The sequence below is a fragment of the Mauremys reevesii genome, linkage group 8, assembly GCF_016161935.1.
Source record: "Mauremys reevesii isolate NIE-2019 linkage group 8, ASM1616193v1, whole genome shotgun sequence".
Classification (NCBI taxonomy): Eukaryota; Metazoa; Chordata; order Testudines; family Geoemydidae; genus Mauremys; species Mauremys reevesii.
In genome coordinates this window covers 1,040,990-1,068,863 of record NC_052630.1, presented here as the reverse complement: position 1 = coordinate 1,068,863, position 27,874 = coordinate 1,040,990, and the positions used below count along the sequence as shown (strand labels likewise).

General features: G+C 57.1%; 3 protein-coding genes across 7 annotated transcripts in view; 2 read left to right on the top strand and 1 right to left on the bottom strand.

The window, feature by feature from the left end:
* The window catches only part of NSD1 (nuclear receptor binding SET domain protein 1), a 115,251-nt gene extending 101,727 nt beyond the window's left edge, over positions 1–13,524 (top strand). For 2 of the 5 annotated variants that reach the window (XM_039485520.1, XM_039485519.1), the window contains one exon: positions 222–13,524. In XM_039485520.1, coding sequence (XP_039341454.1) covers positions 222–1,849 — 1,628 coding nt within the window. In that variant the 3' untranslated portion in view covers positions 1,850–13,524. The remainder of the gene's footprint in view (positions 1–221) is intronic. The other 3 variants (XM_039485522.1, XM_039485518.1, XM_039485523.1) reach the window with 2 other exon arrangements.
* A 1,684-nt stretch (positions 13,525–15,208) lies between these two features.
* Positions 15,209–21,821, bottom strand: RAB24 (RAB24, member RAS oncogene family). Its single transcript, XM_039484761.1, has 9 exons — positions 21,701–21,821; positions 20,733–20,965; positions 19,927–19,995; positions 19,549–19,627; positions 18,976–19,043; positions 18,417–18,516; positions 17,799–17,849; positions 17,149–17,211; positions 15,209–15,851 (listed from the first exon to the last, which is right to left on the bottom strand). The coding sequence occupies exons 2-9, from the start codon at positions 20,847–20,849 to the stop codon at positions 15,787–15,789; spliced, it is 612 nt and encodes a 203-aa protein (XP_039340695.1). The 5' UTR covers positions 20,850–20,965; positions 21,701–21,821; the 3' UTR covers positions 15,209–15,786.
* On the top strand, positions 21,818–26,625 carry PRELID1 (PRELI domain containing 1). The gene is made up of 5 exons (XM_039484759.1): positions 21,818–22,042; positions 24,572–24,797; positions 24,937–25,050; positions 25,299–25,377; positions 26,287–26,625. The coding sequence occupies exons 1-5, from the start codon at positions 21,951–21,953 to the stop codon at positions 26,424–26,426; spliced, it is 651 nt and encodes a 216-aa protein (XP_039340693.1). The 5' UTR covers positions 21,818–21,950; the 3' UTR covers positions 26,427–26,625.
* The last annotated feature ends 1,249 nt before the right edge of the window (positions 26,626–27,874 follow it).

The following is a 27,874-nucleotide window of genomic DNA, read 5'->3' as shown; positions in this document are numbered from 1 at the left end:
GCTCGAAAGCAGAGCTTCCCTTGCATTAGCCCTGTGCTACGGGGAGTCTGCGTTTCCTTCTGTGCTTGGTGTGATGGTTCCCAGGCAACTGGTGCAGGAGAGAGAAGGGGAATTTCTGGCACTGTTTTAGTGAGAGCCGTTACAAGCAGGTCTCCCCCACCCTGGGCCGTAGCTTTGTTACATTCCCTCCTAAGACGCCTTTTCTCCTGTTTGTGCTGCAGGGAAGTGGGAGTGCCCTTGGCATCAGTGTGATGTGTGTGGCAAAGAAGCAGCTTCCTTCTGTGAGATGTGTCCCAGCTCCTTCTGCAAGCAGCACCGGGAGGGCATGCTCTTTATCTCCAAACTGGATGGACGCTTATCATGCACAGAGCATGATCCCTGCGGACCCAACCCTCTAGAGCCAGGGGAAATTCGTGAGTATGTGCCTCCCACAGTCCCACCGGCTAACCGTCAAAACACTCAGCCCTCCGACCACCAGCCTGCAGTCCTGGGCCTCAGGCGTCCCCCTTCTGATAGGCTGCCTCTGGCTGTGGCCCTGCGGCTGCAGCCGTCGGACAAGCCCTGCTCCACCGTGGCCCTGCGGCTGCAGCCGTCGGACAAGCCCTGCTCCACCGTGGCCCTGCGGCTGCAGCCGTCGGACAAACCCTGCTCCGCCGTGGCCCTGCGGCTGCAGCCGTCGGACAAGCCCTGCTCCACTGTGGCCTTGAGGCTGCAGCCATCGGACAAGCCCTGCTCCGCCCTGGCTCTGCGGCTGCAGCCGTCGGACAAGCCCTGCTCCGCCGTGGCTCTGCGGCTGCAGCCGTCGGACAAGCCCTGCTCCGCCGTGGCTCTGCGGCTGCAGCCGTCGGACAAGACCTGCTCTACCGTGGCCCTGAGCCTGCACCCATCAGACAAGCCTGCTGCTGCCATGGCCCTGAGGCTACAGTCAGATAAACAACCCACCATTGTATCCCTGAGGCTTCAGCAGTCGGACAAGCCTCTTGCCACCACCACAGGCCAGCAGCCTCCGCCCTCAGATGAGTCTCCTTCCGCTGCTGGAGCTCCGTCGCCTCCTCCCGCAGATGAGTCTCCAACCAAGAGCCTGCATCCTCTTCCCTCGGACGAGTCTCCCGCTGCTACCCAGGCCCAGTGGCCTCAGCTGTTGGGCAAGTCTCCCGCCCTCGCTAGGGTCCCACGGCCTCAGCTGTTGGGTGAGTCTCCCATCAAGGGCCCGCAGCCCCTGCTGTCAGATGAGGCTCCCGCCGCTGGGGCCCTGCAGCATCAGGCGTTGGACAGGCCTCCCGCAGCTCCAAGGCTGCTGCTGTCTGAGAAAGCACGGAGGCCCGGGGATCAGAATGCTCAGCCAAAAGAGAGGGGAGCCGCAGCGGTGGAGCGAACTTGTTTACCTGAGGAGCAGACCTCTCGGCCTGCAGGGAAGGCAGTGACACACATGGTGCAGGCACCTTGGCCCATGGAGAAATTGCAGACATATGAGCCAACCCACTGGCCCACTGTGGAAGCACTGACGCCTGCGGAGCAGTCCCCTCACACCACAGAGAAATTACAGACACCTGAGCCGCCGACTCAGGCTGACCGGGAAGTGGCATCAGCACCCACAGAGCAGAGCCCTTGGACCGCAGAGAGGTTACGTACATTTGAACAGACCCCCCGGCCTGCCAGGGAAGCACCAATGCCCCCAGAGCAGGCTTCATGGCTTGCCAGGAAGATTCAGACATTTGAGCAGATCCCTTGGCTCTCTGGAAAAGCACAGACACCCCTGGGGCAGGCCCCTTTGCCTGAGCAAAACATAGTGCTAGTCTGCAACCAGGATTCTCCCAGTCAGGAATTGGCTGAATCGAAACCGAAGTGAAGTCAGTGAATGAGGCAGGCAGGTTGCAGTCGGTTTGTTTGGGGAGAGGGATTTTCTTTGTTCTGTTTGTTGTTCACGTCCCTGAGCCCAGCCTCGAGCCCAGGCACTCTCATGACATAAGCAAGGACGTTTACCTAAACCGGAGTGTGGCCCAGCCACAGAAAGTGAGCATCAGCAACCTTTCCTCTTCCTTTTAGAAACGGTAACGTTGAAATAAAGAGTCCACTCCGGATAAAATCTCTAATCCCATTGAAATGGTCACGTTACTGATCTAGCGCGTCTGCATGCGAGGTCTGCATCCACAAGGGGTTTCCAAAACAGCTAAGTGGCCCTGAGGAAGCAATTTCCTTTCTCTTAACTGTTCTTAGTGGAAGCAGAACAACTAGTCTGAACTGGGATCTCAGATGTTTCAAATGATTAAATGGTGCACAGAGTAATTGGACACGTCTTTGCTAGACTCTGAAGAGGGGAAGAGATTTAGCACTTGTGCTGCCCAGTTCTCCTTCCCCACAGGGTTTTCCTTTGCAAGTGTTTGCCTGAGTGTGCACATTGGTCTTTGTCACCAGTGAAAGGCTCACCAAAACACAGGTGCTGTTGTAAAATGGCGGAGTCTCGTGGAGTTAGTGGAGGAGCCTGCTCCTGCCAGACTGTACAGTTCATTCCAGTGTGAGCAAAAGAACTGCTCCTGCGCAGGCCCTGTGATTGGGGGTGGGGGGAGAAGGTCTCTGAAGATACCGTCTGCCAGGATTCTCACTCTTGGATCTTAGCTGTGTGACGTGGGACAGGCGGAATTTCCACTGCACATACAAAGCTGTGAGCTCTGGAGGCAGCTGTAGCAGGGTGGAGCGTGAGTAAGGCCCCTACTGGATGCCGAGCACTGCCTTTGACAGGGTAGAAATGCTGCCCTCTGAACGCTCCAGGCAGTTCCTTCTTCACCTTGGTTGTTACCATGAACTAGCAAACTAAATAGTCTCTTCCTCCCCCATCTCAACCACATGCTTAGGAGTCCTGTTTGCAGAGTGGCTGGTAGCCTAGCAGAGTGAATTCTGTGGAATTCACTCCATAGTGCAGAGTCAAGAAGCTACTTCAGAAGGCATGCTGTATCCAGAATGGAAAACCATGTCAACACCCTTCCCCTTGGTTAGCCTCTGTATTTCCAACCAAAAATCCCCACAGGAGACTTGAATTACCTGGACTATGTTGAAGTGTCTGAGTGTCAGAAAACCGGCCCCTCGAGGTAATAGTTCTCACACTGGAACACAATGGCTCTAGCACCTGGCTGGCCTCTCTCTCTCTCCCTTTTCCACTAACGGTAGCTATGCCTGGTGACTTGCCAGGCTGGTATTCCGAGTAGACCTGATGGAGGCAGTGACCTTACCTGCCTGCTGAGGCAGAAATACCCTCTGCTGTGGCACTGATATGGTAGAATTACAGGCAGGGACTTAGGCAGTGACGCTTGTGACCTGCGAAGGAGTAGCCGGGCAGTCTGCGTTCGTGCTGCCCACGGTCAGTGCAGTGTGCTGTGCCATCGGGAAGCACTGTCTGATCAGCACTGTCTCCCAACTCATTACCTGTGTGACACGCCTGAGCTCCACTGACCTGGGCAGCAGGAGTCCAGCTTCAGCCTGTCCCCCCCATTGTTTCAGAGAGAGCGGTAGGTCTCTCCCCAGAGCGGGGAGCCCTAGTTCTATACTAGCCCCTTTCCTCTGACTCAGGAACAGGTCAGGGCTGGCGTTCAGCTCGCGTGTTCCCACTGCTCCAAGAGAGCAATAATTAGCTTTGCGGGTTTCTGTGATAGGGAGCGAGATCTCTGTAACAAGGCAAATCCTGCTCCATTCTCCTTTCCAAACTCAGCTCCCCAAGAGAGTGTCTCTTCTCCAGTCTGAATCGCTTCAGACCCCTCAGCGTAGCTCGTGACTTGGAAAAGCTTTATGGCTTATGGAATCTTAGTGTTGTTTTTCCGTGAAGACCTGCAGGTCGGTCCCTGATCTCTGCTGAGCTGGAGGAGATGCAAGCAGCTATTGTTTTGCGTGACTCCTGCACAAAGGGAATCAGGATGTCTCCTCAGAGCCATTGAGAGAGGATAAACTAAGGGCATTTTATTAACTTTTTAAAATAAAAACAAAATTACAAAAAAAAAAAAAAACCAGTAATGAGGTTCCGTATGTTAAGTATTTATCATGTGTGAGAAGGAAAATAAATCTCTAATTGACATTGATAGCCCTTCCCATGAGCTGGACTTCGCCATGTAGATTGTGTGAGTAGGGTGTCCTCTGTGCCAGCCGCCCAGCCAGCGGAGCTAGAACAAGAAAAGACATCTGCACTGCTTTGTCCAACTCTGTTTTGCAATGTCATGTGTTACCTAGTTATTTGTTTCATGAAAAATAAACTGTGAATATTTTTGGTGCAGGCTATTTTAAATCTTTACAATGGAGAAGTTCTCAGTGAGCGCAGGTTTGAAGAATCATTCTCATAAATCATGTGTTTAAATCTAGGGCGAGGTTCACAGCAGCAGAATCCCTCCAGCACTCTCAGCAGTTATTTAGGAGCTCCCATTTGAATAGTGAAAGTAGATTGAGACATTGCATGACATTTTAAGCCCACAGCCTTACGCCACTCACTTGACTACACCACTGTTTCTCTTCCCTTCTCCCTCCAGACCTTTTCTGTACAGATCTAGTTTTCCAGTCCACCCATCTTCCAACTGACACGTTTCACAGAGCTGACTTTAGAATAGCTGTGCACCTGCTTGGGTAAATACGAATCTGCACTGGGAAATATCACTTACAGACAGTGTTTGTGTCAGTTTAGAAGTTAATACAAATAACTCTCTAGGTGTAAGAGTGTTTAAGGAGAAGTGAGGAAACCAGGAAGCAGTTGTTCTGTATCAGGTGGAAGGGGCTGTGCAGTTAGTGGGGTCTTCCTCTCTGCACGGGGCTGAACTCCCCGGGAGCGGGATGTGCCCCAGCCCCTTGCTAGGGATGCTGCAGAGCACTGAAGAACCGTGGCTGGGTGGCCACTTCTGTGTTATCCCAGGCTAGAGGAGGGAGCTTTTGATACTGATGGGAACATCTCTGTAAGTTAATATGATGGAGAAGAAATTAACAGCTTTATGTCCGAACCCTGTTGGCAACCTCGGCAAACAGGCCAGGGCCTGAAGGGATCTCTGAGACAGAATGCTCTCTTGCCTCTAGATGTGATCCCTGAGACATGCTCTGCTGGAACCAAGGCTGCCTCTATCTGGGGAGGACGAAAGTGACTTCAGCCTCAGGGTCAGACTGGCACACTGTCTGCCAGGTAAATCCACATGAAAGGAAACAAAATTGAATTCCACTGTTTGAGATTGTGGCAGCCAGCAGAGCCAGCCAGCTGCATCTGCTGACTTGGATGCCAGAGGAGACATTTGTATTGGGGCTGTTTAAATGCCATTTATTTCCTTTGCTACCTTTTAGAATTCGCATCAGTAATTCAAGTCACTGGATTCTTTATATAGAAAATAGCGTCGCAAACATGTTAGCGCTCATGTAGGATAGTAGAGAGAGAAACAGTCAGTGTTAAAGTAAATGAAATGAAGTGTGCAGGCCATTCATTCTGGCCTTCGCCATAGACACTGAGCTCTACCGAGATCAAATGATTTAATGGAGAAAGAGAGACTCAGGGTGCGTCTACACTAGAGCCATCAGTACCAGATAGAGGGGCTGCCCCACAGGTAAGGTGGAGTTAAGATTTGGACTTACAGCAGGAATTCACCCTCATTGTTGAGGACAAACACATTCTACATAACAAAGAGGCGTCGGATATTTTTCCCCCCAAATAGTCTCAGCTGAGGTGTTGCTGCAAGAGGTGGCTCCTGAGTAGATCTAGTGCAAGGGGCGGTTTTTGGAAAGAAGAGTTTCGGGTTAAGAGCCGTGTTTTCTGTCTGCTCGTAACTGAAAGTTTCCCCTTTGAGAGACGCTGAAGAAGGTTCATAGAAACCCTCCAATAAAAGCCCTCTTGCAAAATGGCTGCAGGCTCCCATTGTTCTCCAAGGGACAGAGGCCATTAGCTGCCTTTAGCAAGATGGTCGTCACCTCTGCTCATCTGCTCCTCCCAGTGCTGCTGCCTGTCCCCTGACTGCATAGAGCCATTGTCTCCCCTGAGGACTTCACTCCACCTGTGGCCTCGGTGCCATTCAGAGCAAGGGCAGCGGTGAGGAGGAGGCCAGTGGGCGAGCGTGCCCGTTTGGAAGGGCAGCCTTTGGTGAGCTTCTCTGTAGGATAAGAACCAGCTTCTTGCTGCTGGAGCAAACACTCGGTACGTCTTTGTGGCCTGGCCCTGGGGTGCACATGTTCTAAGCACTCAGGACCAGAAATGCTTCGATAGCCGTGTCCGTTGGTCCATGTCTGTGCTCTGCTATGAACTGAGGGCATATAGGGGACAGTGCAGATCAGCTGCCTCTCCAGTTCCTTGCTACCGCTCGCATTCTGGGACGGGCCCTCTTGTCTTCGTTAGTCTCTTAGCCTCAGTAAACATTAAACATGGGTTTATTGGTTATGTGGCTCCTTTCATTAGTTAGGGCTTTTCAAGTAGCTGTTAGTGTGGGTCAGGAGGTTCCCTCCACGTTATTCCCCCTACGTCCGAGGCATTTGCGCCCAAGGCCCCAGGTTCCAAGCACTGTGTTGCATGCCAAGTCTTCCTGTTGACCAGTGCTCACAAGACCTGTCTCTGCTGCCTCCGGGAGTCTCACATCCCGTCGAAGTGTGAGATCTGCTTCTCCTTCCTCTCCCCCTTGTGCTGGGAAGTCCCGGCAGCTCAGACTCCGCAGGCACTGATGGAGCTCTCCAGCAGACCTGAGGACGCATGAAGAGGGTAGAGAAAGACACACTCCTCAGAAGACTGACAAGTCCTCTCATAAGTCGTCAAAGAAGAGGATGGCTCCCCACCCCTCGGGGCTGAGTGAGAATCCAAGCCCCAGACCAGGGGCACCCAGAGTTCACAGGGAGCAAGAGCCAGCACCGGCAGTGCCAGGAGATTCCAGTGCTCTGAAACCCACTTCAAAGCGCTCTCTATACATGAGGCCATCTTCGGCCTGCTGAAAACCTTTGGCACAATCCAGCCACCTTCCAGGCTGTCCCAGATAAAGAAAAGTTTGTAACCGGGTCATCTCTGCAGGCATCCCTGAATGCAGTGAACATGGCTTCCTGCTCTGTGGCTACCTCGGTCATGAGATGGGCATCATGGCTGCAGGCGTCGGGTCTCCCCGTGGAGGTTCAAGCCACTCTAGAAAATCTATCATTTGGGGGCATGTGACGGGTTGGATCACAGAACCCCCTTGGGGGCTACCACCCGATGTGCCATGACTACCTCTGTTCCTGCTTTCCCTGCCAGCTCAGGACTCCAGCACCCTGTCTTGCTGAGCCAGATGTCTCTCAGTAAGTCTGGTCATCGTGGGGACAGTCGAGAGCCTCGCACCTCCAGTGCTTGTCTGTCCAGTCTCCCCACCCCTTTTGGTGGCCATCTAACCTGTTTTCTTCTGATGTCGCAACATTTAACTTCTGACAGATGGGCCTTTGGCATCATCTCAGCCAGCTACACAATCCAATCCCTGTCCCTTCTGCAAAATCCCCATCCTCATCCCTCTTCAGGGTCCCCTCTCACCAGGAGCTCCTCAGACAGAAGTGGACTCCCCAATCCAACTAGAAGCAACAGAACTGGTACCTGCTCAATGCCAGGGAAAGGGCTTTTACTCCAGATACTTCCTGATCCCCAAAAGGAAGAGGGGCGGGGACCCATCCTGGACTCTGGTAGCTGCCGTTCAGCAGGCCAGATGATGACCGTGGATTTAAAGGATGCCTTTTCACATCCATGCAGACAGGAAACTCCTGCGTTCCATGGTGGGGTCAGAGCACTTCCAGTACCTGGGGCCCCCCTGGGGCCTTTTGGCAGGAGTGCAGCACACCTACACCATCACCGCTACCACGCACGTCCCTGTCGTCTAGGTGACTGGCTCCTCAAGGGATGATGGTATCAGGCGGTGCATACAGCATTCGCTGCCCTGCTTGACCTGTGCCTCTCCTTGGCACTTCAGGTAAACCCAAGAAAGTCCATTTAACACCCACAACTGCAGAATTTATTGGAGCTGTTCTTGACTTGCTTGCACCCAGAATTTACTTACCACAGGACAGATTCCTAACAATGAGAGACCTCAGTATCCAACGTCTCAGTCATCAGACGACAGTCTGGTCCTAGGCCATGTGGTGACACGCACCTACACCCATCCCCAGGCTTCCCCACTGCAGTCTCCAGGCTTGGCTGAGGAAAGTCAACACAAGGACTCCTCAGACAAGAGAGTCGCCCTTCCTTCCAGCATTCGGGCATCTCTCACCTGTTAGGAAAAGGGAGTCGGTGTTTGTGGAGATTCCCTTTGCTCCCACCCCACTGCCAAAGACACTTGTGACAGATGCAGCCTGACTTGGCTGGGGGCCCACCTGCGTGACGACACAGATCAGCGTTCCCGGACTTTGCAAGAGTTCACATGCCACATCAACCTGCTCAAGCTTTGGGCCGTCCACAAAGCGTGCACACAAGTCCTCCCCTTTATCTGAGCCACCCTGCCCAGGCCCGATCAGATGACATGACCACTCTTTGCTATATTAACAAGGTCTGCGTCATTCTGCAGGCAGGCTTCCAGCGAGGAGCTGGTGCATCCAGCATCAGCTCATCCTCTCTGCAGGGCACCTGCTGGGGAGAATGAGAACTCCCTAGCGGACAGCCTCGGCAGGCGTTCTCACGCAGACCATGGAGGGGAGCACCACTTCATCCAGTGGGGATCCCCATTTTGTGACTTCTTGGCAACCCAGGACAACAGGAAGTACCTGATTTATTGCTTTTGCCATACATTTGCCTACAGCCATTTCTGGACCTGCTGTCACAGAATGGGGACAGGACCACCCATCCCAACCCAACCCATATTTCTTCATCTGACAGCCTGTTTTTTGGATGGGCAACAGACTTAGAGAGATCCTACTCAAAGATCTATGCTTCTCAGTAGCAGGAAACCCTCTATAAGGAAGTGTTACGCTGCTGAGTGGAAGCAGCTCTCCGTGTGGTGTCAGAGGCACAGTTTGCCTCCAGAGGAGTCTGGTGTTCCTCTTGTCTTGGACTGTCTCCTCTCCTGGAAGTCAGCAGGGCTGTCCATCATTTCATTAAGGGTTTATTTAGAGCTGTCGATGCCTTTCATCCTCAGTAGAGGACTGGTCAGTTCTCACCCATCCCACAAGAATCAGGCTCTTAAAAGGCATTATCAGAATGTTCCCACAGTATCAAGACCGCCTCTGTCCTGGGACCTGAACTTGGTCCATTCCCAACTCATGAAACCACTGTTTGAACCCTGAGCCTCCACCTCAGTCCTGCTCTTTGGAGGTAACCGTCCTTAAAGCTATTACCTTGGCCAGGAGAATAGGTGAGTTTGGGCCCAGTGGCAGATCTGCCTGATCCTGTCATTCACAGAGACAGTGTCCTTGAGATTGTATCCCAAGTTCCAGCTGACTTCCACTGTAACCAGCCGTTCGCCTGCCTCTGTATTACCTGGATTTTCACAGGAATAGTGAGGGCAAGAGGCTGCTCTCTGGATGCTGGATAGCTCGGTGGTTCTGTCAGGGTAGGACAAGGCCCTGCAGGAGATCTCCACGGCTGTGTGTCCATGGCTGTGAGGATGAAAGGAGAAGCAATATCTTCTCCAAGACACTCAGAATGGATTTCCAGCTGCATCCTTCTCTGCTCTGAGAGGGCGAGAGCCCCTCCTCTCCAGGCTGTCAGGGCTCATTCGACCAGCGCACAAGCTGCCGTAGTGGCATCCTGCCAAGGGACCCCTCTGAAGTTTGTAGAGTGGTGACTTGGCGCTCCGGTCACATGTTCACAGGGCACTAGTCACTGAATCAGGCCTCGGCTGAGGACGCTTCCTTCGACTCAGCCATTCTGTGAGTTGTGTGCAGAACTCGCCTTGCCCTGGCCACCTGCCTGGGACTCACCCACAGTGAGTAGCCATTGGGACCAAAAGGGAAGGTTCGTTCTTCTGTGTGGTCGCTGCAGACCCAGCCTCGTCCTCCAGCTTTGGATCCTCACAGGATTCATGGTAGAGTACGAACTGGAGAGGCCGTCGGTCCATGCCACCCCTTATCCCCTTGGTTCACAGCACAAGGAGATGCAGGGCACATAAGTGGCCCAACAGACACCCCCATTGAAGAATATCCAGTCCTAGGCACCCAGAGCACATGTGCATCCACAGTGAATAACTGCTGGGACATCTCAAAGCTCTCCCGTTACTATAAGTAACCTTCCTTTATGAAGAATAACTGCAAAATAATGGCCCTTAATACTAATGAGGTCTTTTCAAAACCTACCTGTTGCACCAAATCTATCCAGCAGGGAGAAATGGGGGCGTGTGTTCGCACCGGGGAATATGGAGGGAAGGGGTAGGGGGCATTGCACTGCTCTGATGATGAAAAACAACGGCAAACGCAGCTTAATTATCCACCTCGGCACTGCTCCCAAGTGCAGAAAGCAGCCAGCGCACTGGTGAATCCGGCCATAAAAATTACAATTTTAAAAGATGGTTAAGGCTGATGCTACATTTCTTCAGATCATTAAAAATATCCCTTGGTAGCTATTGCTTTGTGAGTTTTGTTTACTGATCACATATGAAAACTTTAATAATTAAAAAGAAAACAAATCCCCAGAGAAAAACGTATGATGGAGTTAAGGTAGAGAATACATATTAGTAAATTAGGGTAAAAAAAATACAGGAATGTTGTGATTAATTTTAAACAAGCATTATTAGACCCAGGGAATTTGGAGTTAATGTTAAACAGAAAAGAAATACAGCATGTTAAGATGAGACTATGCACAGTTAAGTTGTGTAAACAACCTTAACTCATCCCTGCAAAGGCAGAAATGAAAAATGAGGAAAAGACTCTGGAAAAGTCAGTTCAGTTTAATTGGAGATCACAGGCACTGATGAGCATCAATCCTAACTGAATGGTTCTTGGCTGACATCACTACGGGGCGGAGGCAGGGTTGTTTGGGAGTCTGAACTGTGCATTTCAACATCTTAACGTGTTTGGATTTCTGTTAAATGTAACCTTAACTCTCAATGTACATCTCTCGACTGTACATTGCCCTGAATTACTGCATCACACTGAGCCTTACACCATCGGAACCTAGCTGCTAGCTGGGAACGTTGCAGCAGAACTTGCTGTGATCCTGAGCCACTCGTGCAGACATCGGTTCTGAACAGCTGCTCAGCACATGGTGTCAGTTGCCTGAGGCTTGTCTACAATAGTTCAGCTCCTTGCCTAGTACTGCACCATTGGAAGCAGCTGTTGGGATCCACAGTTACTAACTTGTCCAATGTAACAGGCCTCCCTGCTCATTGGGTTCTTGTGCCCTTGGAGAAGGGACAGATCTAGGGTTGATTATCAACAGTTGTTCCTTCACTTTCCCGTTGGCTTCAGCAGGAGCTTTGCATGTAGTGAGCTAGCCAGGCTCCTGGCGACCAGGTAATAAAGTGAAAGCAGATTCCTTCCTTTAGAGCTGTCCTGATGTGATGTTCTCAGTGAAGCCAGCCAGACCCTCTGCCATCTTGGCAGCAGAGTGATATGCTGCACCGTGGGCTAGAGGAGTGGCTGTGGGGGGCCGGCCCGGGAGTACGCGATCTACCTCTTGGGGACATCTCGACAAACGAATAGTGCTATGTCCTGTGGCTAGGGAACGTCGTAATCTTACATCTGCCCTTGGCTAAATACTTGGGCTCTCGTGGTGCTATTGTACAGAGTTTGGCTGCTCAGCACAGCCAGGCTGAACTCATGTCCCCCAGCCCTGCAGCTGCAGTTCCTTTGCAAGCTGAATCCTTCCTTCTCTGGTAGTGGGGCTGGGCCTTTGTTAGAGTGAGTGAAACAGACAGGACAGGGCTCACAGGAACACCCACATTGTTCTGATGTTACCCAGATTTGAGCCGCCTTCAAACCAGACCAAGGTGCCAGCAAGTCTGTGTTTAAAAAAGAAAAAAAAAGACCTATGCATGGGCTGGGGCTTGCATGTTCTTCTGTGTTTCCATAGGGGACTGAGCTGGCTTCAGTTTTATGATGTTTCAGAACCGTTGACCTAGAGGAACTGGATTTTGGACCTTTATGCTGGGAACCTGTAAAGCAAACTGAACAGTCAGCATGCTCTGTTGGTGTCTGCAGGGAGGATAAAGATTGGAACGAAGTCAGTTAAGCTGCTTGCAGACCCATCTCATACAGGAGTTTGAGAACCAATCAGTCAGACACAGGAGAATGGAATTAGAGCGTCAGCGAAGTCACTGCCTTGCGATGGGCAGGGGCTAATGGCGCTGAAAGTTGTGTGTTAGCAAGTGAGAGATGCTCCCGGACAATGGTAGAGCAGCTTGGCAGCAGAGGCCTGGCCTTGCGTACCCTTGGCACTCTGCCCCCTGATCTGCCATTGTTAGGACAGTGGGAGCCTGGTGTAAAGTGCACAGGGCTTTGACAAGATCCTACCCCTGCCCCCTTGGCTAGCCCCCGGGCCATGGCAGAACTGGGGGTGGAAAGTTGTGCTCAGCCTCAGGGTTGGCCCTTTCCCGTTGCACTGGTTCTCCCGAACACTGCACTAGGCTTGTGTCAGTCCAGTAGCTCCTTCCCCCCCGCCGCCTGCAGTGTGATCCCCAGGACTGAACAGGTGTCAGAGCCTGCAGGGAAATTCTCTTCTGACCCCTCCCCACCGTTCAGCAACTGGAGCAAGATGTGCCTCTGCAGGGCCTTTGTCTGCTGTGACCAAGGGAGGGGTTCCCCCTCCTTGCCCTGAGGAATAAATGATGAAACATGAGGGATTGATCAGGTTTGTATGAAGCTGTTTAAAAGTACAGGGGAGAAATGTTTGTGAAAAGCGAAGCACCCCTCCTCCGTGTGAGGCACTGCCAGCACTGTGCTTAAACTACATTCCTGTTCCTCAGCTGCAGGAACTAAGAGGTTAGGACTAACCCCACACGGTCATGCAGCAGAGAGGGGGGCTGTAGAGGCAAATTGCTCCAGTGTGATTAGTGCTAACGATGTGAATGAAGAATGCGTGTGATAGCGTTCCTACCTGAACGGCATGTCAGGCCTCACACCCGCTGGCTGCCCTGGTGAGATGGACACTGTGCAGGGCCCATGCTTTAGCAAAACTTCCACTGAAGTAACTGGGAATAGTGCCTGAGTAACAACTGCAGGAAGGGGTTGCCAAGTATCACTGTGGTCTGCCATGACTGTGCCAGTGCTTTATTTGTGTGCGCGCGCCGGGAGCAGTGGATGGTGGATGAACACAGCACAGGGGAGTTTGTGAAAGATTGTCTAACGTAATGGTGTTACACAGAACTCGCCTGGTCTCACCTGCCCCACGTCCTGTGCAAAGAACATGCGATGGAGCGAGAGAGGCGTATATATTTACAGTATATATCTATTATTTTTAGAAGAGGGAGAAGGGGAGTGTCTCGGACCATTGATTAATTTCACTTTGCTCCCCTTAGACTGTTGGCTGTGTATGTGAAACTTATGATAATGAAAAGAGGGTTGGCCTTCTCCAGGTGCTCCCAGAACATGTACTGTAATTCTTTGTATATAGAAGAAAACAATTACTGTAAAGTAAAGTTTAACTTTACTCTTGACTTTGTCGTGTGTGTTTTGTCTCCCTGAGGCCGGGCAGATGCTGGTTAACAAGCAGCGTGAGATTCTACCTGTAGTCTCTGTGCAGTGACAGCTTGCGAGGAGCGCAGCCCGTGAGGGATGTACATCTCCCCCTGGAGGAGCTTCATCCAGTCTCACGCAGGGAGGTCGGCTCAGCTACCAGCCTCTCCTGGCTGGTGACACGTTGCGGTGAAGAAATCGGGAGCCCCCCCCCCCACCCCCACCCCCGAGCACTGCTCTAGAGATGGTCATTGCTTCCCCCGTAGGGCAAGCTGCCCGTTCAGGGGAAGGAAATGGGAGGCTCATTCTAACATGGTTATTTCTATAGTGCCCAATGGCAGGGTCTCTGCGTCCGAGTTTACATGGCAAATGAGCTGAACCGAAACGCAGACTTGAGTGAGTCTGAGTCACGTTAATGCCACCATTGGAGTTTTCACTTTTTTAATCTAATGCTTTGGAGTCCAGAAAATTGGAGGCACTGAATCTCTGCTGTGCATCCTGTTGCCGCCTCTGCAGGACTTACTGGGGTGAGTGGAAGTTACCGTGCGATGACCTGGCAGCAGTTCAGGCACCCCCTGTGATGGGCTTGCCTCTAGCTCAGACCCTTACAGCCAGTCGTCGCTACGGGTATCTGGCCTGCAGCCAAAAGCTCAGGGGTCTAGGCTAGGCTTGCAGCAGCAGCTTCTCTCGGCTGGGAGGGACTGGACAGAGGCAAGGTACAATAGTGCAGGCGGGAACAAGGTGTGAGAGCTCGGGCTGGATGCTAGGGTTCCATTCCAAGAGAAGCCAAAGGCTCCAACTCCAGCAGCAACTGCCCACTGAAATGTTTGAGTGGGAGAGAGCAGATGGGGAGAAATCTCTTCTGCCTCTCCGGAAGAACGCACAGCAGCCTGGGGAGAAACAGCACAACATCCAGAGGCTGCCAGTGCACAAAAAAATCGGCTACACCAGCACTTCCTGGTGCTCACAGGGTGTCTTGGGCCCAGCCTCCATCTCAGGAAGAAATAGTTCATAGTGGTGTCTGCAGCCATTCACGTGTCTATGAGAAGACAGCTCAGGTTGGTACTGAGAACACCGTTACCCATTTGGCGGGGTGACCGTGCTCCAGTGTTTACAAAGCAGCATCGTGGGAGGGTATATTGGCCTTTTTCTGGAAGATTGGCTGATCAAGAACAGTGCTGGGTATGCTGAAAAGAATTGAGATCCTGGGGTGTGTGCTGAAGGAAGCATGGACCGGGGTAATCTCCCCGCTTGCTCCCCACAGCCAAGGAGCAGGCAGAGGTCCTTTGGCCAGGGGGAGCCATCAAAGGTTTGAACTGGCTCACAAGCTTCAGCGTGCCTTCAGCTAAGGGCCTGTCCTGAGGGTTTGCTGCAGCCTGGCATGGAAATCAGTCAAGAACGTCTTATCTGTGGTACTGGAGAAGAAACAGGCAGAGCTTGGGATAAATGAGGTGACCTGATCCTATCTCTACCTTTGCTTCAACCCCAGAGCTTTGAGCCTGAGCTTCATTTTATTCTCCAGTGCACTTACCCAGTGAGAAACTGAGAGCCAGTTCCCAGAGGCACCAGCCAGGTGCCAGGACTAGAGGAGGTTAGAGAGGCACAATGGTAACGCACATAACAGAGGGAGCTGGGCAGGGTTGGTTCCTCAGGGAGCTGGAGGTGGAGAAAACCTTGGGCCTGGGGGCCATGCCCTCATGCCACCGGGGGGGCATACAGGTTCCTGGCCAGCTGCTGCTGAAAGGACACATTCCTCCCTCCTGTGGCAGGCAGAACATCCCCACAGGTCCCAAAGCACCAGCTCTGTCTGTCCTGGCTTCCCCAAAACACCCAGCTGGCCTCATGGATCACAATGCACTTTATTTACATTTATATAACTTAATAGAAGCCATTTAAATAACCTACAAAGAATCAGGCAACATATCCCAGGGAACACATTGGCCACAGCTAGACGTGACCAGCTGGGGAAAGCAGCTATTCCAAACACACTTCACTAATGTGCAGGCACCTGGTGTCCATCACAAGGCAGCTGAGTCCTGCCGAAAGTGGAACAGAGTCTGAATCTCCTTTGCTTGTCACGTCCCGTGGAGGGGAGAGCCAGGCATGGGGGATCCTGTACTCCATGCTGCCAGGGGCCAGGCATTCCCTACAGCTTATGTACAGCAGGCAGAAAACAAACAGTCCGAAGAGCAGGAACTGCGAACCCAGTGGGCTGGTTTTTGTTGGCAGCAGGGGGCGCGTTCAGTGGTGGCAGCAGCTGTAGAAGTAGGTGCTGTTCTTCTGGCTCAGGTCTACGCCTTCATCCTCTGAAAAGAGAACACGAGTGAAAGGGGGCTGCTGCCTCTTCTGTGCCCAGCTCAGCAGGATGCTCGGTTTCAGCCCACAGAGCCAGCTTCCGTGACCAGCTCTGTAACCACCCTGCCAGCCTCTGACTAAGCTAAGGACGTGAAGGTGGGTGCCAGACTGCAGCAGACAGAGCTTAGAGAAGAGACACAAGTGGACCAGTTCTTAGAATCCACTTCTCTGATCACAGCCCCTTGAATCAGGGAGCCCTCAACCTAAAGGACAATTCCTGCCGGGTTTCCTGCTGATCTGGGTTAGGCCCCTGTGGGCCCACGCCCGGGAACACACCTGCCTGCTGCCTCTTCCACACCAGCCCCCCTCCCAGGGGGGAGGAACACAAGGCTGAGCGCTCCCCCCGGGCAGGGCAGGAGCCAGACCTGCCAGTAGAGCATGGGATAGGAAATACAACACGCAACGACAACTCGAGTGTTTCTCTCCAGCCTTTCTGCTCTAGTCACCCTGGAACAGCAGCAGGAGCAGTGTGTGCAGATGGAAATGAGATTTTCAGGTTGACAGCAGCCCCTTAAAATTCCAGTGAACTAGGAGCTCGTCCTGCCAGCGCAGTCTGCCATGGCATATGCCCCCTCCACCATCACCAGACATCAACCAGTTCTCCCTGGCGTAGGCCCTTGGGGAATCCATTCCTTGCACCCCAGCACACAGGAGTCTTGCTCTCGTGTGCACCTCGACGCAGCGTGTGGGGACATCAGTCCCTGCTGACAAATGGAGGTGAAGGGGGAGCCAGCACCACCGGACCCATCTCCCTGCAGCCCAGCACCACTGCTGCGAGCTGTGCTGATGGTGCAGTGAAGGCTGTAGCTTTCCGCACGTTCACTGGGCTGAGTTCCAGCATCTCCTCTCAGCTTTGGCTGGGTGCATCTCACCTCAGAGCCTCAGCAGAACAGGGAATGAAGGAAATGGATCTGGATCAGCAGGGACCTGCTGCGGCACTGAGAACAGATCCATGGGAACAGAACAGGGACTCATGGACTCCCTGCACACTGGGAGCTCAGGAAACACCCAACCTCCGAACCACCCCTTCCCTTGCGAGGAAGCAAATGCCCTGAACATAGGCCTGGGCTGAACTGGGAGCATTAACGAAGGGGAAGTGACACCCGCTTGCTCCACTACATGAGTATGTTCCCCTCAGGCAGCATGACAAACCTACACCAGCCGGAGAGCAAGTGGAAAAGGTTCGCACTGCCACTGACTCAGCTGGTGCGCGGGACTCAAGGCAGCGGGTCCTCTCCTGCCACTCACCTGTCATCACCTGGAAGGCCATGAGCTGGGCATAATCCTCAGCCACCTTCTGAAACAGCTCATCTAGGACAGGAAGGGGAGAATGAGCGTCTCCTCTGCACTCCTAGCACAAGCTGTAGTGGGGCGGGGCCCTCGAGCTCCCAGGAACAGACAGTTCCCCAGTGTGGGGCACTAATGCGAAGCCCTGGGCAGGGGCTGGGCAGACAACCCACTGCAGGGACCTTCACTTCATAAACTGCACTCACCCTCCAGCACTAGAGGAGTGGGGCAGAATCTGCTTCACCCCAGAGGCAGCCCAAGGGCCACCTGTGACCCACACGGGCCTTCTCCTATAATGCCTAGGTGCAGCCAACGGAGCCAAGCCAGAGCATGGCATTATGGGACTGGGGGTCTCCCCAGACTGCTCCCTGCATTAGCCCTGACAGGACAGACAAGTAATTCTGCTGAACTGCCCTCCCTCCCCTACTGCACTGGCACTGCTGTGCCACAAAACCTGGAAGCAGCCAGCTCCGGAGCACGCCTGGGGGTGGATGTGCAGGGCATGTTTAGCTAGGAAGATGGCCAAGACAGCGACCCCCTAACCTGTACGGCCGCCCCCCTGCCAGCCTGCTGTTCTCCAAGCACCCGCCGGGGGCCAAGGGGTAACTCACCCACGCTCTGGCCTGTCTTACTGGAGGTTTCAAAGAGCTCAGCCTTAATCTCTGAAACACAAACAGGTTAGTGCCAGAGGGTGCCTGTGCTGTCTGCAGCAGGGAGAGGGCAGGTTCCCTACCACTGCCTGCCACCCCCCCAGGATGCCTCCTGGTAACCACCCTGAAGCAAGGGCTGCAGCCAGGGTCACCAAGGCAGGCAGCCAGCAGGCAGAACAAGCTGGCTCCAGCCCCCGTCCTCCCCAAGGACAGATAATGCTGCTTCTGCCTGGCTCCTCGCCACTCAGCACCATCTCCCACCAGCCAGGGCCCTGACCAGCCCAAGCCTCTTCTGTGAGTGGGCTGCTTAACTCCCCCCCGAAGCGTGCATGAAACTAATGGCAAATCAAGCCAAGACCTTCCCTTTCCGCTCCTGCTCTGTAGGTGAGCGCTGGCTCCCCGTCTGTCTGCTGAGTTGGGACTAACGTGACAGGCGGCACCTGACTGGCATAAAACAAAGCTAAGAGCAGAGCACTGGGGTGGTCCCTGGGACTCCAGAGCTCTACCTCCCCTGGAGCGCGAGGGTGACTGGGAGCGGCAGGGCAGCGCTGTGTGCTCAGACGAAAGGCAGAGACGTACCGTCTGCGTAATCCTGCACATCATGGAAGTCAATGCCCCGCTTCTTCCTGTCCTCTTCCAACAGGTCGCTCTTGGTGCCACACAGATAGATCCGGCAGTTCTGGAGCAAGGAGAGAACAGGGCAGTCGTCCGAGCAGAGACGGCTCAGCGAGAACAGCGTCAGACCCTCCTAGCCCCCCCATGCATACACACTCCCCACACCACATGTCACATACAGCCGCACCCCCACTGCCTGGAGCACAGCACCTGTGTGCAGTGAGTCTCGGCCTTGGCCTGGGGCAGACGCGCCTGCCAGCAGCAGGATGGGGGGAAGCCCCAAGCTTTATGCTGGGTGGGAATGGGATTGGCTGCTGCATGCTGGGCTGAGTGCGTCGGGGGCTCAGTGCCCTGGCAGCTTCTGGAAACAGCTCCTCAAAGGAAGGAAAATCCCTCCAACTGTTTGCCTGGCTCAGAGGCTCCAGAAGGAAAGTGTGAACTAACCCCCCTCCCCACAGCAGCTCCAGAACCGCTCGCTTCTTCCCTGCCCATGGTCCCAGGCTGGGAGCAGAGAGCAACTCACCTCCTCAAAGTTCTGCAGCTCGGTCACCCAGAACTTAGCTCGCTGAAAGCTGCTGCTATCTGTCAGATCTGTGAGATGGGAGCAGTCAGGCACTGCCCTGCTCCATGCATTCTCCACAGCTGGCCCCTCCCCAAGCCATGGCCTGCCCCATGCCTGCAGGGAGCGCAGTAAGACCCCCAGCCAGCACAAACAGATGCCTAGTGGAGGAGTTCAGCTAAGGGGTGAACACTCTGCGGCAGCACTGGGGACCCTCTCAAGCAGCCTCGGTGCTGAGGGTGGGGGCAGGTGCCACCCTCTAGCTGGTAGCTGAGCCCCGTCTTAGTGGAACACTGAAAATTCTCCCCTTCCAGGGATTAAAGAAATAGACGGGAGCTAGCAGCACCCTGCCAGGGGCCTCCGCCTCCCCTGCTCAGAGGGCTGGGGGCAGATTGCCTCATTTCCTTCCGAGGGAGCTCCCTCGGGGCATGGCTCCCCACTACGGATCAGTGACCAGCGTATGCTCCGGGGTGAGGCTCACAGGCCCTGGGAACAGCGTGGCTGCAGTGACAGCCAGGCCCTGGGCAAAGCCCTTACCGTAACACACAATGGCAGCTCTGGCCCCTCGGTAGTATATCCGACTCATGGCCTCGTACCGCTCCGACCCAGCCGTGTCCTAGGAAGAACAATAGAAAAGCCATCACTTTCCGTGCCCCACGGGAGAGATCCCACAGCCTTGCTCTGCGCCTCCCGCCCAGCCGAGCCGAGGCCCCAGCAACAAGAGAACAGGGAAGTTCACCCTAGCTAGGACTTAGAGAAGGCTCCGTGAGAAGCCAGCTGCTCAGCAGTGCTCCATGCAGAGCCCCCAGCTTCCAGGGCCCCCTTTTCCACAGCAGAAAGCTGTGGGGCTTTCCCCACTTTCAAAGCACCTAGAGCTGCTGGCAAGGTCATGAAGCCATTTCAGATCAGACTTACCCAGATCCCCAAGGTTACTGTCCGGCCCCCGACTGACATCACTTTGGCCACAAACGCAGCCCCGATCGTCTGAACAGAAATAGAAGAGATGGAAGCAGCAGTTGGCTCAGTATTCCTGGTCCCCCAGGCTTCGCCTCTCAGCGTGCCAATCCCAAGAGCCCCTTGGAGGGACAGCAGGTTTTAGGAGTCCCATCCAGTCTCCCTCCTAGCCAATTCCCTCGCCCAAGCTCATTTGCACTAACCCTCTTGTGGCGCTCTTTGGACAGTTCCACTTTGTTTCTAGCCATGGTCACTGATTCTCAAGCACTGACCCAAAGGGCCTGGCTGTAAACAAAACCTTCAGCTGGCATTTCAAACAAGTCTTTGCAAAGCTTGGTACGCGTAGGCGAGACAAGTCAGCTGCAGCCAGGGACCCGGCCTCTGTTCTGCTGGCATCCCATCTGCCTTGTGATAATAATCAAGGTCCCCTTTAGCAGTTCGAGTTCCCCACGAGGGGGCGGCAGCCTGCCCCCCGTGGGGGTCCCCGGGGCAGCCAGGGCAGGGACCGGGCTCGCGGGCCGGCGGGGGCCCCGGGGCGGCGGGGGCCGGGCTCGCGGGCAGCGGGGCCCAGGGCAGCGGGGCGGGCTCAGGCGGCGGGGGCCCAGGCGGCGGGGCCCAGGCGGCGGGGCCGGGCTCGCGGGGGCCCAGGCGCGGGGCCGGGCCGAGGGCCCCAGGCGGCGGGGCCGGGCTCGCGGGCAGCGGGGGCCCAGGGCGGCGGGGGGGCTCGCGGGCAGCGGGGGGGCCCAGGCGGCGGGGGCCGGGCTCACGTTCTGGTAGGGTCCAACGAGGAAGCGGTTGTGGACGTATCTCTCCACCAGGCTGGTCTTGCCCACATATTCCTTCCCCAGCATCACCACTTTGACATCCACGCGCTGCCCGCTCATTCTCCTGCCGCTGCCAGCCTGTGCCCGGCCCGGGGCTCCCTGCTGGCTCCCGCTGCCCGAGCCGGGCGGGCGCCGCACGCAGCCCAGGGAAGCACGAGCCAAGCGGAGGGTTTCACCTGCAGCGCGGAGACACCGGGGAGCGAGGAGCTGACACCGCAGACCGGGGCCAGGGAACCGCCGCCTTTGCCAAGCCAGACCCAGCCTCCCCCGGCGACTGGCAGCCGCGGGCTGGGGCCGCAGGGCAGAGCGGGGCAGCTCCCGGGGGGGCGGGGAGCGGACACAGGAGCCTGAGGGGTCCCGGGGACAGGGTTCGGGAGGGGCCCGTGGAGGAGGAGGGTAACGGGGGCACAGGGAGCAGCGGGGGCGGGGAGGAGCCTGGGGGAGCCTGACGGGGTCCCAGGGGCGGGGCAGGGGTCCCGGACAGGGGTCACAGGGGCAGGGAGCCCGGGGACATGGGGCAGGGGTTCCCAGGGGAGGGGTCCGGGCAGGGAGCCTGACGGGGTCCCAGGGGCAGGGCGGGGTCCCGGACAGGGGTCACAGGGGCAGGGAGCCCAGGGGACATGGGGCAGGGGTTCCCGGGCGGAGGGGTCCGGGCAGGGGTCACAGGGGCGGGGAGCCCAGGGCGGGACATGGGGCGGGGTTCCCGGGGAGGAGCCCGGGCGGGGGCAGGGAGCCTGACGGGGTCCCAGGGGCGGGGCGGGGAGCCCGGGCAGGGGTCACAGGGGCGGGGAGCCAGGGGACATGGGGCGGGGGTTCCCGGGGCGGAGGGCCCGGGAGGAGCCCAGGGGGTCACGGGGAGGAGCCCGGGCGGGGTCACAGGAGGCGGGGTTCCGGGGGAGGCCCCGCCTCACCTCGGCCGCATGGTGCCCGCCGGGGCCCGCACTCCCGGCCTGGCTGGTTCCCGGCTGCACTGGGAGGGGGCGGGGCTCCGGTGACCGGAAGCTCGTGAGGCAGCGGGGCGGGGCCGGAAGTACGTGCGGGACAGAAGCCGGAAGCGAGGGGCGCGCGGCCGAGCGGCCTGTCCCGGAAGTCGCTGCCGCGACCCGTCTCGCGCCTGGCGGCGGCCGAGGCCCGGGGCGGGCGGGGCCCTGGCGCGAGCCGATGGGGAAATACTGCGCGAGCCTGGGCCTCCTGCGCGGGCCCTGGGACCAGGTGTTCGCCGCCTTCTGGCAGCGCTACCCGAACCCCTACAGGTGAGCGGGGCCCCAGGACCCCGGCTCCCCACCTCCCGGGCCAGCCCCGGCTCCCCCGAACCCCTACAGGTGAGCGGGGCCCCCAGGACCCCCAGGCCAGCCCCGGCTCCCCGAACCCCTACAGGTGAGCAGGGCCCCCAGGACCCCCGGCTCCTCCCAGGCCAGCCCCCGGCTCCCCTGAACCCCTACAGGTGAGCAGGGCCCCCAGGACCCCCGGCTCCTCCCAGGCCAGCCCCCGGCTCCCCAGAACCCCTACAGGTGAGCAGGGCCCCCAGGACCCCGGCTCCTCCCAGGCCAGCCCCCGGCTCCCCCCAGGCCCCTACAGGTGAGCGGGGCCCCAGGACCCCAGCTCCTCCCCCGGGCCGCCCCCTCCGGGCCAGCCCCCGGCTCCCCCGAACCCCTACAGGTGAGCGGGGCCCCCAGGACCCCGGCTCCTCCCCCGGGCCGCCCCCGGCCAGCCCCAGCTCCCGGTCCAGCCCCCGGCTCCCCACATACACACCGGGACATCCTCCATCCTGGCACCCACCCACACACATCACCCCCCATCTCTCTCCTGTCCCCTGCACCGGCCACCCATCCCCCCACCATTGTGGCCCATCTCCCCCAATCTCCTTTGGCATCCGCCTGCCCTGCACACCCCTCTGGTGCCCCACTTCCCCCCACACACGTCTCTGCCACCAGGACCCACCCCGCACACCCCTGGGGAGGGTGGAGGTAGGGGCGTGGGTACAAGGAGCTGGGGGCAGGTTTCCAGGGCTGTTTGCTGGCCGTGTTTTCTCTGTGCCTGAGCCCCTCCTGTCATGGGCTGGAGCGGCCTGCGTGGGGGGCTGGAGCTGTGGCCTCTTCCTGCTGCTGCACAGTTGGCCCTGGGCATGAGAGTGCCCGTGCGGTGCCCTGCCCAGCTTGCTGTGCCTGACCCCAAGGAGTGACTGCAAGGGGCAGCGGTGGGCCAGAAGGTACCAGTGTGGCCATCTAGCCTGAGCCCCTGTATAACAGGCCAGAGACCTGCCCCCGAATAGTTCTTAGAGGTGCTTGAGGTGCTGTCCTGCGACCTTTCCAGTCACAGAGGTGTCTGCTCCCTGGTTTTGTTGGCAGGCTCCTGGCAGGGAAGGGAGATCTGTGCTGTGTGCCAGCCCTTCACTGAAGAGAGGTGCTGGGTCTGCCTGGGACATTTGTCCCCAGCCCCTTGTCCTGCTTGTGACCAACGGGGGGTGCCCACGCACACAGGTGTTGGCTCCCAGGACCATCCGCCCTAGAGCTGGCTTGGCGTGTCTAACCAGCAAAAGCCGGTTCCAGTGGCTGTCTTTGCTGGTTCTGTGGGATCCCCTGCCTGTTTCCAAGGTGTGGCCAGCCAGAACCACAGGGCTCTCGCATTGCACCACATTCCAGGCAGCCGCTCCCACTGAAGGTGGAGACTGAAGCTTCTGTCACTGAGCGTGAGGCTAAGTTCAAGCCTGTCCTGCGGTGACCCCTCCTGCTGCTCACATGCTCAGACCAGGATGTCTCCTGTCATAAATTCCTTCCATTGCTCACATGAGCGTCACTGGCTACCTCTCTGGCTCCTCCTGCAGGTTCCCTGGTGGGCCTCCTACCCTCCATGGGGGAGGCCATCAGCTTGCATCCCAAAGGATCCTAATGTGGATTAGCCTTTAAACCCAGGTGCTGCTCTGCCTGCCGCTGACATGCAGCCATTTCTGGGGTGGTGTGCAGCAGCTGTTGAATAGCCGCACACCTAGGTTACAAAGCTCCTGTGGCCAGGAAGTGAACTGAGACAGCGTGGCCAGCTGCTTCTTATCATTTTCCAAAGTGTCCGTGGCCCAGTGCCTGGGATGTGTTTTGGCGGGAGATGCAGGGGCTCTGAGTACATGTGTAGATTCTCCACGCTGGGCCGTAGCATCCAGGGGTGTCATCGTTATGGAGTCGTTGCCCCCACAGGTGTTGCTTTGCATGCACCCCATCTTGTCACGGTTCCTCACCTGCCAGCACTGCAGTATCTCCCCTGGGTTGGGGGGCTGCTGCGAGGCGGGCCGGGCCAGGTCAAGCCGCCTAGTCATGCACTGTCAGCGCTGTCCCCACTCTGTGGTCTCCCCACAAACAGCTTGGGCTGGAACTGAGCACAGAGTGAGCTGGGCCCCATCCCTGCCCTGGGCCAGCCATTGCTGAGACACCCACCAGGTCCGCTACCCCCATCTGGTAACCCCTCTCCTCCCATGAGCTGCGTTAGCAGGGAGGTGGAATTGGGGATGCTGACGTAGCTTTGCTCTCCCATGAAAACCCAGTGATATCTCAGATGATTAAGTGCCCAGGGCCTGTCTTCATTAGCAGAGAGCACCTCCGGCAGGACAGCACACCTGGCCCCGTTCTGGGACATGGGGTCGGTACAGCGTAGGAGGAGAGTGTGCCTCTGAAGCACCCACACTGCTACATCTAGTGCTGCTTTGGGGCCAGTACTGACTCCTAGGGCTGCGTGGATCCCAGAGGCAGACTTCAGGCTGACATCCCCCCTCCTCCCCTGCCTTTCTCTCCCAGCAAGCATGTCCTGACAGAAGACATTGTGCACCGGGAGGTGACAGCGGACCAGAAGCTGCTCTCCAGGCGGCTCCTGACCAAGACCAACAGGATGCCGCGGTGGGCAGAGCGCTTCTTTCCTGCTAATGTCGCCCACTCTGTGTACATCCTGGAAGATTCCATTGTGGACCCGAAGAACCGAACCATGACCACATACACCTGGAACATTAATCATGCACGTCTTATGGTGAGTGGCAGGGGCAGCAAGTAGTGACTTGGACCAGAAACGCTGCTGCCTGAGGTAACCCCAGGACCAGCTGGTCCCCTCAGTCCAGGGCGCATGGGCAGTGGGAGCCCTGGGCTGATGCTGCTGTCGTCTCCTGCAGGTGGTGGAAGAGCGCTGTGTTTACTGTGTGAACCCAGAGAACAGCAGCTGGACTCAAGTCAGACGGGAAGCGTGGGTCTCCTCCAGTCTGTTCGGCGTCTCCCGGGCCATCCAGGTGAGTGGCTGCCATGTCCAGCGCATCCCCGGAAGCCTGATACACCCTGATGCTGCAAGCACCAGCCCTGTGCCTGACAGAGGATGATTCCAGTGGGTGCTTAGTTGGCAGCCCAAAGGGACCCCCATGGCACAGGGAAGAAGGGAGCGGCACTTACACGCCGCTGAGTTCAAAAGGCAGCTTAAGCAGCTCACCAGCTGCCTGGACTCCTTGGCTGAGGCTTGCAGCTCTGGTCTCTCTTGTTACAGGAGTTCGGCCTGGCCAGGTTCAAGAGCAACGTGACCAAGAGCACCAAGGGGTTTGAATACGTGCTAGCGAAAATGCAAGGTGAGTGCCTTGGCCTCTGGGGACCGGCGGGGCCTGGGACTGGGGATGGCAACATGATTTTCCAGCCAAGGGTGGTGGTTGATGTCACAGCCCTGCATCCACCTCACCTTTAACGTGGGCAGCCAACTCCCTTTGGCCTCACTGGAAACCCCAGGCATGGCCTGTGGAACCGGCAGTCAGCAGCACACACTGATGTGTTAGGCTGAGTGGCCAGGAGGAATTACCAACCTGGGCCTACTCTCTGCATTCCTCTAGTGCAGTGATCCCCAAACGTTCCCCCACCCCGCCGGGATGTGGACAGCGGTAAGAGGGCCGAGGCTGGGGCCACAGCCGGGGGCGGGGCCAGGAGCAGTGGTAGGCGGTGCTCCCTCCCTGCCCCCACACACCCCGCCCATTTCTCTGTGCCCCCTGGGGAGGCACGTCCCGAGGGCCTCTGCTCTCGTGGGTTTAACAGCTGGCCTGCAGCAAGGTGTGGGAGGGTGCTTAAAAGGGCTCCCTGTGCTCAGGAGGTGGGTGAGAGGTTCCCGCAGTGTCAGAGTGGGGGTGTGCTGCACCCACTACCCAGCAGGGAGACTCAGCCCCTGCCATCCACAGCCGACTGAGGCACCTGCCTGTGCCGCCGGGTCTCCTCGCTGCTGCAAACCCTGCGGCTACAAAGGGCGCGCTCTAAGCAGACACTATTGAAGCCAATGAAGGAAGTGGTGATGCGCACACCCTGCTGTGCAGGGACACTGGCTCCAGCCCCAAGGAGGCTGAGACTGCTCGTATCAGCCTGTTACCCAAGGGCAAGAGGAACCTTTCCATCTGGGCCGCAGGCAGTTCTGCAGCCCTCCGAGATCCTGGGCTGCGGGGAGTGCAGGGGAGGAGACCTGCTGGGCTACACAGCTGGCTTACACTTGCTCATTGTAGGAGAAGCTCCCTCCAAGACCTTGGTGGAGACGGCGAAGGAGGCCACTGAGAAGGCCAAGGAGACGGCCTTAGCAGCCACAGAGAAAGCCAAGGACCTGGCCAGCAAGGCGGCCACCAAGAAGAAGCAGCAGTATGTGTGAGAAGCCAGCCACCTGGCAGGAGTCCAGCGTAGCACTGGCCAGCTCCATCCCGCACCTCACAGCGGACAGGAGCCTCTCTAGAGTTTATATTTTTTAATTGAAACTGTACGAGTCTGACAATCAGCTGCAGCTAGATCCTTTCTAAGGTGTAACTATCATTAAAGAATCCACTTCCCCCAGGGGCAGGGCTGGACAGTGATGGGCTGGCGGTGCTCAGCACAGGTCCCAGTAGTGGCCTTGAAATGGGTGTGCCTGGCCCCTAGGCCCACCGACCCGGCCAGAGAGGGACCATGTGTCAGCAGAGCGCTGAGGGAGAACCCTGTGGTCCTGCCTGGAGCTCTGGCCAGCTAGCTCATGCTGGGACCCCCAGCAGCTTCCTGGGGCTGCTGCTTTGCCGAGGAGCAGGCTCTCGGGCTGCAGCGACTCCAAAGGCAGATGCTCCCTTGAAGCACCTCTCGTGGGCAGGCCCCTACCAGGGCTGTCTGCAAAGCAGGGGCAGCCCCCTCCCCCACACTTGCTTCCCTATTTACAATGAAGGCTTCTCTCTGTCCAGAGGGAGAGCTGGCTTGTCTCCGCCTCCCTCCAGTGCAGTATTTATTGCCCCAGCGGCAGAGCAAGGCGCCCAGGCACAAGTCTGCAGGCCCCCTGCAGCAGCAGGCTGCTCCCCATCGCCGAGGGTGACTGTCCCCTCTCCCACAGGCCCCATCCTGGCAGCTCCAGCCACTTTAGCTGTTGGAAGCCAGGCCAAGCAGCTCCCTCCCCATGTCAGCTAGTGAGGCTTAGGCTCCCTTGAAGCTGGCTAGGTGCTGCCAGGCTGCACCCCAGGGGGCCTCAGCCTGGGGTTCGTCTGGAAAGATGAATGCCAGGCGCTGCACACCCCTTGCCTGTGGCCCAAGGGGGCTTTCCTGCAGGAGGCTCTGCAGCTGTAGTGAGGGGGGCATACCCTGCTAGGGCAGGCACTGCAGAAGAAACAATCCTGGGAGGAGAGCGGGGGTGGTGAGCTCCTGCAGGACCTGCCCAGAGAGGCCCGGGGGGAGCCCTCGCTTGGACACTATCTGGCATTACCAAGATGTGCGGGAGCAGCTGTGTTCCCACATCTGTCTTGGCCTGGGCCTAGCCAGCCAAGCCATTCACAGCCCTCTGCCGGGCCCAGCCTCAGGCGCATGGAAGCCGCTGTGGGATTCTGGGGTGAAGAGTAAAGAATCATCCCTGGGAGATGCAGGCTATGGGCCTGTCTGTCCCAGCTCAGGCTGGGGGGCAGAGGCTTTGCCAGCAGCCATAGCTGAGTGGTTTTACCGGCTGCTGCAGGGGGAGAGGCTGGCCCAGCCCTGGGGTTCTGTGGCATTGACCTTGGTCAGTGCTTGTGAGAGAGCCTGGGGGAGTCCAGGCCCTTGGCCCTGATTCCCTGGCTGCTGGCAGCCGAGAGCAGCTGCTCACACCTCAGACTG

Coding starts and splice junctions, on each gene's coding strand:
- PRELID1 (XM_039484759.1), top strand. CDS start 21,951: ATGGGGAAATACTGCGCGAGCCTGGGCCTCCTGCGCGGGCCCTGGGAC. Junction 22,043..24,571: donor CGCTACCCGAACCCCTACAG/GTGAGCGGGGCC, acceptor TTTCTCTCCCAG/CAAGCATGTCCTGACAGAAG. Junction 25,051..25,298: donor GCGTCTCCCGGGCCATCCAG/GTGAGTGGCTGC, acceptor CTCTTGTTACAG/GAGTTCGGCCTGGCCAGGTT.
- RAB24 (XM_039484761.1), bottom strand. CDS start 20,849: ATGAGCGGGCAGCGCGTGGATGTCAAAGTGGTGATGCTGGGGAAGGAA. Junction 19,628..19,926: donor CAGTAACCTTGGGGATCTGG/GTAAGTCTGATC, acceptor TGTTCTTCCTAG/GACACGGCTGGGTCGGAGCG. Junction 17,212..17,798: donor TAAGACAGGCCAGAGCGTGG/GTGAGTTACCCC, acceptor TTCCTGTCCTAG/ATGAGCTGTTTCAGAAGGTG.